The sequence below is a fragment of the Carlito syrichta genome, unplaced genomic scaffold (genome assembly GCF_000164805.1).
Source record: "Carlito syrichta isolate Samal-C Ts95f unplaced genomic scaffold, Tarsius_syrichta-2.0.1 Scaffold170277, whole genome shotgun sequence".
NCBI lineage: Eukaryota > Metazoa > Chordata > Mammalia > Primates > Tarsiidae > Carlito > Carlito syrichta.
In genome coordinates this window covers 171,720-180,396 of record NW_007114373.1, presented here as the reverse complement: position 1 = coordinate 180,396, position 8,677 = coordinate 171,720, and the positions used below count along the sequence as shown (strand labels likewise).

Sequence of the window (8,677 nt, the reverse complement as noted above, 5' to 3'; positions counted from 1 at the left end):
ATAAGGATTCCTTGGTTAGCAACCAAGCAAGCATGATGCTGTTCACAAAGAGAAGGAGAAGCTGGGAGAGTGAGTTGGGGTGGGGTTCTGAGGAGTCAAGAATTTGGTTTCAGATGCTCATTGGGAAACATATAAGGAGGGGCCGTGCCCCACTCCCTGCTTCCCCTTCCTGGCACTTACCCTCCCGTACCTCAGCTCTGTAGCCCCTAAAAGACATGAGTTTAATCTGATGTTCATGATTTTGCTTATCTTTGGCAGCAAAAGGATGGTGGCCTTTCACATCCTGGTGCAGTGCATCAGTTACACGCTCAGAAAATGGAGAGTTACATTTAAAGTAAGTTGTTTTTGAGAAAGTGGAGCCAAAAGAGAGAAGTTAGTAACCCTTTGGTCCTCACAACTTCCAGAGAATAGAAAAATGGAGAAGCCTGCAGGCAGGAAAAAGAAGACACAGACCCTGAGGGAGGAAGGAGATACACAGAAAAACACTCAAAAAGAGACAGCGTCTGGGGACAAAAGGCCAATCAAGAGATCCACTATGGCTCAAAAGCACAGTCAGGAGCCAAACCTGAGTCCTGAAGATGAAGAACACATCTTTGATGCCTTCGATGCCTCATTTAAAGATGACTTTGAGGGGGTTCCTGTGTTCATTCCTTTTCAGAGGAAGAAACCCTATGAATGCAGTGAATGTGGACGGATCTTCAAACACAAGACAGATCACATTCGCCATCAGAGAGTTCACACTGGAGAGAAGCCCTTTAAGTGTGATCAGTGTGGGAAGACCTTCCGGCACAGCTCAGATGTCACTAAACATCAGAGGATTCACACTGGAGAGAAGCCTTTTAAATGCGGGGAATGCGGGAAAGCCTTTAACTGTGGCTCCAATCTCCTGAAACACCAGAAGACACACACTGGAGAGAAGCCATATGAATGTAAAGAATGTGGGAAAACCTTCGCTTACAGCTCGTGTCTCATCCGACATCGGAAGCGGCACCCTCGGAAAAAGCCCTGAACTGGGGAAGTTCTCAGGGGAGCTTGGGATTTGTGTGGTGCAAGCCTCCCCGAGTGGCCGTTCCATGGCTTCCTCCTCATTCAGCATCTGGTCAAGGCCCAGGACCATGTGTGATGCGCTCTGTGCCCCTTGGGCTGCTGATCCCTGTCATCCCCAGGAAAACCACCCCTGTCAGATGTGGGAATGTCCAAGGGGGCGAGAGACCTTTCTGCTCTGAGAATCTCTTTGGGTAAACACACTGTGATAATATGGAAGCTCCTCAAGGCTCCTTGCAGCTCTGGGTCATTTCCGAGTTCCTTGATGCCTCAGCTCAGCACCAGAGACAGATGGGTGTATTAACTGCTATCTGTGGGACAGGCTCGGGATGCCCAAGAGTACCCAGCAGGGGAGGTATCTGGCATGGTGAGCAGCCCAGCCCCTCCCACTGCCACCGCCTGTGGCGTCCACTGTGCTTGGGCCCTTTCACCTGCTCCTTTGAAGGCTCCTTTGAGGTCTCTTCACCCTCTAGTCCCCAGGTTAGACAGCAGTATTCTGTAGCTTGCTCTGAAGACCCAGGTGCTCCCTGGACTATACAAGACCCCATTTGTCCTTGCTCAGTGACCATTCCATGGTTTGTTCTCTGGCTTCTCTCCTCAGACTGGAGCATCAGTCCTATCTTCTGGAACTGAGCCCTCCTGGCCCAGCTGTTATCCCATATGGGCAGCCTGACTTACCTAGATGGACCACTCAGGACAGGGCCTTGAATGGTGCCACCAAAGGAGATTCCTGGCCCACCCACATGGTGAGGCCCCCAGGGTGCCAACGGCAGCTTCAATCCAGCCTACATCTGCCACTTGGCTTTTGGACCTGGCCAGTAGAACCCTGCCCCCATGGGCCAGCCCTCCATTCAGGTTAGTTTCGCTTCTCTAGTGGGCAAGTTTGCATGGTTATGCCACCCATGGTGTCCTTCCGTGGATGGTCTGGATGGGGCACCATACTCTCTAAGGTACTGGTTTGTAAGAGCTGGTAGCGAAGTGACTTTTTTGACCGGGAGGAAATACAGCTTTTTTTTTTTTTTCCACTGAGGTTTTTTTCTTTGTACATATGCATTACATCCCAATACACCTTTTATTGGCAAAATGTTGGCACCTACATTTGGCACAAAAAACTAATATGTTGGCACAAAAAACGAATGATGGCCTTAGTCTTTAGGGATTCTGTCCCGCAAGAGGGGTCTTGAGTTAGAACTTGGGATGAGATTGTTCATCAAGTAGTCACAAAAACCAAGGGAGGGACACTGTACTCCCAATGATTGAGAATAGTTGTGTCACAGTGGAAATGCTTACTGGGTTAACATATTTTTATTGTCGGAGTCTTTCTAAAAGCTGTAACATTTCAGGCCCTTGGCATGGGCCCAGAGCAGCTTAACTGCTATGAGGTGACAGAGTACAAAATCCCCATCCTTGAGAAATGGCCCCATGGCAAACCTCCCTCCTGCTGTTAGAACGCATCAATCTCCATACTCACAGATTGGTTTAAAGAACATCCCAAAATACATGCAAAGTATATTTCTTCTCAACTGCTCCCGGTAGACCTCGGCCAGCACTGACCCCCTACAGGGCAGAACATTCTGGAGTATGTCCCCCGCCTATGCAAAGATCTCCTTATGTGGGCATTCCTAGAGGGCTATCCTACCCAGATTGTATAGCCTCAGACAACTGCTAGCTCTTGTGTTCTGCTCTCGTGACTGCACTGGTGGAACCACCCCAGGCTCAGATAGACAGGTGATTCTCAGTCTCCTTCAGATAGGGGAGCCGTGGCACCTGTGGCCTCTTCACAGTCCTGCCACTGTGGTCACTGCTGGAAGCACAGCCTTTATGGCCTCCTCTCCAGTGGCCTGTGGTCCCAGTGGGGAGGTGGACGGCATGTTCCACATTGTCATGTACCTGCCTCTGTGATGACTGTATCTGCACTGCCAGGCCTGTGCTAGAGAGGCTGATCTTCTGTTGGGCTCCCTAGAGCTGCAGTCAGTTCAGTGCTCTCAACATGGGGGTAAGGGGAGGCAGATGGAGTCAGCCTTGGCCTCACCTAGACTGCTTCTGGATGCTCCAGGTAGACCTCAGCCTGTACTGACCCTCTACAGGGCAGAACATTCTGGAGTGTGTCCCCCTGCCTATGCAAAGATCTTATGTGGTCATTCCTGGAGGGCTATCAGATTGGATAGCCTCAGGCAGCTGTTACCAGGAGAGGAAGTCTCATAGTCTCAAAAATGGACCCCTGATAAGGTGAAATTTGTCAAAAGCACATGTCAAAGTTGATGTAGAAGACGCACATGTAATGTATGATCCTAGGTTGAAAGTGTTTTTGTAAGGACATTCAACAAATCTGGAACATGGGCTGTCTAGCAGGTGTAGTTGCAGTCAGTTCATCATAGACCAGGGTCATCCGTGCACATGTCCTCCCTACAAAAGATGCACAGGGTCATGATGTCTGCAATTTACTCTGAAATGTTCTGCAAAAAATGATAACAACACGTGTATGGATTATAGGAGAGTGACAAAGCAAATTAGCTAAATGTCAGTCATCCGTGAATCTGGAAAGGGTTTGGCAGACCCTTTCTATAAAGCACCAGATAGTAAATATCCTTGACTTTGCAGCCATATAGTCTGTATCACAACACTCTGGTCTGGTGTGTAGGGCAACAGCACTTGTAGATGGCACATAAATGAACGTGACTGTGTGCCAATAAAACTTTATTTGCAGATATGGAGGCCAGCTGGATTTGGCCTGTGGGCACAATCCCTGTTCTCAATGAAAGGTATGTGAGAATTTACTCCCTATCATCATGACATTTCTCTACTTCTTAAAGTCTTTTGGAATTTAATGTTGACAGGGAAGAGTGGCTTAGGAAGTCAAGAAACCTGAATGCAGAAAGTGGAAAAAAAACCACTGGTCAGGGGCAAGTAGCTGCTTAGAGTAGGCATCTTCTGCTGTTTGGATATGCCAGGGGGGATGGCACGTGTGGACACAGCTGTCTAGGACACACACACACACACCACACACACACACACACACACACACACACACACACACACACACACACACGACCTGGTATTGTCTGCATTTGGTTTGATTTTACTTATAGCGTGATAATTTTTCCTGTTATTACCAGTGGGCAGCATTACTTTTAGTGATTGCATAATGGCCTGTTGAATAGAAAAGTCATAGTTGACTTAACCATTTCCTAACATGGGCACATAGGCTATTTCCAGCTCTGGTTTTTATAAATAATGCCATAATAAACATCTTTTCCACATTTAGGATGGATCCCTGATGTGGAATGACATATTGCCAAATACCTGCACCCCAGGTTGTGCCCACATAGATGCCTGCAACAGCACACAGATGGCAAGGTTGCCTCTGCCTCTCCAGCAGTGAGCAGGTGAGTTCCTAATCCTTGCCAGTTTTTTAGGAGAGAAAAAAACACATTGTAATTGTTGTCTTTGATTTCTAGGAAGAAGGAAGGTAGTGAAGAGCACAGCTCTCAAGTCAGGAATTAAGGAGTTGATCTCTTACTCTGGAGCTGTAGCACTTTTGCCTTGGTTTCCTCAGATGTGAAATGGGAATGCTGACAGTGTTTAATCTCAAGGTTGCTGAGAATTCAGAAACTTGATATGTGAAGTCCTAATTATGGTGCTGGTTCTGGTTCATACTAATTGTTTAACAAAGTGTTAGCTCTTCTCGTGTGTTAGTGTTCTTAATGAGAGCAGATACTTGTTCACATGCATGGAGGGTGGCCATGCACGTGGATGGCCTTGAATACTTCTCCAAGGAAAAGACAGGAGCTGACTTGAACAGCATCAGTATGGAAAATAACAGCAAAAGATACCTTTTTGTTAAAATGCCCTTAGAATTTCAACAAAAAAATACAGTTTATGGTTATGAGGAAAATGGCACAGCCAAACCAAAATCAGTCTATCTTTTTTGCCCCATCATTTGGCACAAATGGGTTTATTTCTCATTTCTTTTGAGTTAACTATCATGATATCACAACACCACCAAGTACTGAAGCCAACTCTTTTAGGTGAATCTCTGTTTTGGTGTTTTATTGTTGTTTAAATGAAACTCACATTCCAGGAAAAAGAAAACCTTCTAAATGACTCAAGTCAAAAACATAATGAAAGTTATAAAAAAAATACTTAAACCTAAATGATAATACTACTTACCAGAACCTCTGGGGCAGCGATAGCCAAGGGGAATTTGTAGCCTTAAGGGCTTATATCATGTTACTGTCAGGGGAAAAGCTAAGCACATGATTTTAAAGTTATAAGAAGAACAGAAGAATAAGCTCAAAGTAGAAAGGAGGAAATTAATAAAATTTGTTATTAATAACAATGGAAATAGACACCATTGAGAAGACAAAAAGTTGATTCTGAAAGTTGGTTCTTTGAAAGGAGTATTAAAATTGACATCCTCTGGCAAAACGACTGAGAAAAAAAGGAGCAAATAAACCATTAGGAATGAGAAGGGAGGACAGGCTCAGCTACATCAGAGGTTGAGAAGATGAGATAACACAGTGCTGGTAAATGTGAGAACTCAGATGAAGTAGCCAGATTCTTAGAAGAAAAATAACTTACCAAACCAACTCAAGGTGAAATAGTTTAAGGATTCCTATACCCATTAAAGATATTGTGTTGATAGTTTACAGTCTGCCCAAAAGAGCACCAAATCCAGATGGGTTACAAGTGAGTTCAAGAAACAAACAACTCTGTCAGAGGTACAGTGAGCTCTGATCATGCCACTGCACCCCTGCCTGGGTGATAGACTGAGACCCTGACTCTAAAAAACAAGAAAATAGAAACAGCCTCAATCTTATAGACTTAAAGATAAACAAACAGGAAATATGCTCCATCTTACTTTATGAAGCTAGTATAATCTTGATATCAAAATTACAATTTAGTATCATTCATGTACATACGTGCAAAAGTCCTAAACAAAAGACTTGCAAACCAAATTCAAAAGTGCATAAAACATATAACATGACCAAATCAGGCTTATTTCAGGAAGGCAAATTTGGTTCAAAGTTGATGTAATTGGCTGGCGTGGTGGCTCACGCTTGTAATCCTACCACTTTTGGAGGGCAAGGTGGCAAGATTGTTTGAAGCTAGGAATTCGAGGCTGCAGTGAGCTGTCATGCCACTGCATTCCAGCATGGGCCACAGAGTGAGACCCTTCTCTAAGAAAAATAAAAGATGTAACCTATCACATTAATAGACTTAAGGAGGAAAGGAGCACCATGTTATCGCAAACGCTGCAGAAAATACTTTTGCTGAAATTCAATGATTCATTCGTGATTAGTATTTCTTCATAAATAAGGTACATAATAGAATTTTCTTAACCTGATCAAGAATATCTGCCAAAACCTATAACAACATTATATAACTGCCAGGCACAATGGCTCATGCCTGTAATCCCAGCACTTTGGGAGGCAGAGGCAAGAGGATTGTCTAAGCCTAGGGGTTCGGGACCACCCTGGGCAACTGGACAAGACCTCATCTCTACAATAAATCAAAAACTTAGCTGGGTGTGGTGACATGTGCCTGTAGTTTCATCTTCTTGGAAGGGTAAGATGAAAGGATCACCTGAGCCCCGCAGGTCAAGGCTGCAACGGCTGTGAGCATGCCACCGCACTCCAACCTGGGTGCAACAGAGTGCAGCTCCAACTCAAAATAAATGAATAAATAAACCTATACCTTAGGGTTAAATGTTGAAAAGGATTCCCTTTAAAATCAAAAGCAAGAATGCCTGCTCTCGCCACTTCTGTCTAGCACTGAACTGGAGTTTCTAGTCAGTGTTGTAAGACAAGGAATAAAATATATAAGATTAGAATGGAAAATCCTAATTGTCATTATTAGGAGATGATACTATTATCTTCATAGAAATGTGAAAATAATTACAAACTCTTGAAGTTACTAAGAGTTTAGCAAGATTGTCACATAAAAGATCCATCTACAAAGTCAATGGAGATATAGATCCAAAAAAATTCAGAGCAGAAACTCAGACAGATATCTGTACATGAATGTTGATATGAATGCTGATAGCATTATTCTTGATAACCATAGGTGGACACACCCCAAGTGTCCATAAACAAAATATGGTATATAGTATCTACAATAGGATACTATTCAGCAATAAAAAAGAATGAAATTTTGATTCATGATTAACCTGGAAAACATGATGCTTAGTGAAATAAGCAATACACAGGACACAATATTGTATGGCTTCATTTATATGCAATGCAGAGAATAGGCAAAACCCATAGCAACATCATATATACATGCATATGTAAATACATAGAGTCAAATGGTGGTTACTAGCAGTTGGGGGAAGGGAGATGGGAGTTATTGTTTAATGGGTACAGAGTTTGTTGGGGATGATTAATGCAATGAACTGAGCGATTGTGTCCCCCCAAAATTCATGTGTTAAAATGCTAACCCCTAATCTGATGATATGAGGAAGTGGAGCCTTTAGGAGGTCAGGCTTGGAGCTTAACATATACCAATGCTGACACTGCCTGTTCAGGATGAGGGACATAGTCAGAAAATGGTGATGGAACCATTGGCTATCCATATGGAAGCACTAAAATGGATCTGTACCTCAACTGTTTGAAAAAAATTCTCAGATGGATCAAGGACTTCTGTGTGAAAGGTGAGACTTTAAAGCTTTTAGAAATAAATACAGGAAAATAGCTGTATGATTTCAGGGTAAAAAAGTAACTCCCAAACAAGATGTTAAAAAGTACAAATCATAAAGAAAAGGTTGATCATTCTGATCATATTAAAATTCAGAACATCAGCTCATCAAAAGAACTGAAAAGATACGCAGCAAATAGGAAGATGATGTTACACTCCTGGGCCAACTGTGGCAGGCACATGCCTGTCATCACAAAATTGTTTCATTTAATTGCTGGAAACAAAGGAAGGCTACAAATCCCAGGCTTCCTGGCAGCCATGAGGGCCTATGGGACTGGAATCTGGCCAATGAATACAAGCTTAAGTGACGGATGCCTCTTCCAGGCCTGGCCTCCTGTATGTGACTGAAAGAAAAGGACTCAAAAGCAGCAGAACCACATGCTGAAGGAAGGCACCAGATCCCTGAGTTGTTCTCTGGGAGACCTTCAAGTCCCCTTTATGAAGTGAGCAAGAAATAAACTTGCTTCTGTAGCGAAACATTGAGATGTGAAGTTTTTTGTTAGCACAGCCAGGGTTACTTAACCCCATACTGTAGCAACAAATGACTGATACTCAAAATATGTAATGAACTCATAAGAATTAGTTTTATAGCCGGGCTCAGTGGCTCAGCCTGTAATCCCACGCTTTGGGAGGCTGAGGTGAGTGGATTGCCTGAGCCCGCGGGTTCAAGATCCACCTGGGCAACTTGGCAAGACCTCATCTCTACAATAAATCAAAAAAATTAGCCGGGCGTGGTAGCACACACCTGTAGTTCCAAATCCTTGGAAGGCTGAGGTGGAAGGATCACCAGAGCCCAGCAGGTCGAGGCTGCGGTGGCCGGGAGCGTGCCACTGCACTCCAGTCTGGGCAACAGAGTGAAACTCCAACTAAAAAAAAAAGAAGTCAGGCTCGGTGGCTCAGCCTGTAATCCCGCGCCTTTGGGAGGCTGACGTGAGTA

The 8,677-nt window shown here is 44.1% G+C and overlaps 1 protein-coding gene and 1 long non-coding RNA gene across 3 annotated transcripts; both read left to right on the top strand.

Annotated features, from left to right (window-relative positions):
- The first annotated feature begins 256 nt into the window (after positions 1–256).
- Positions 257–4,392, top strand: LOC103252777. Of its 2 annotated transcripts, XR_503811.1 has the most exons (4): positions 257–334; positions 1,646–1,899; positions 3,752–3,806; positions 4,310–4,392. It is a non-coding gene; the product is annotated as an uncharacterized LOC103252777 (long non-coding RNA). The 2 variants fall into 2 exon arrangements; XR_503810.1 differs by lacking the exon at positions 3,752–3,806 and having other exon boundaries at positions 4,310–4,382.
- On the top strand, positions 416–1,009 carry ZFP41 (ZFP41 zinc finger protein). The gene has a single exon (XM_008051369.1). The coding sequence runs from the start codon at positions 416–418 to the stop codon at positions 1,007–1,009; it is 594 nt and encodes a 197-aa protein (XP_008049560.1).
- Positions 4,393–8,677: the final 4,285 nt, after the last annotated feature.

Coding starts and splice junctions, on each gene's coding strand:
- ZFP41 (XM_008051369.1), top strand. CDS start 416: ATGGAGAAGCCTGCAGGCAGGAAAAAGAAGACACAGACCCTGAGGGAG.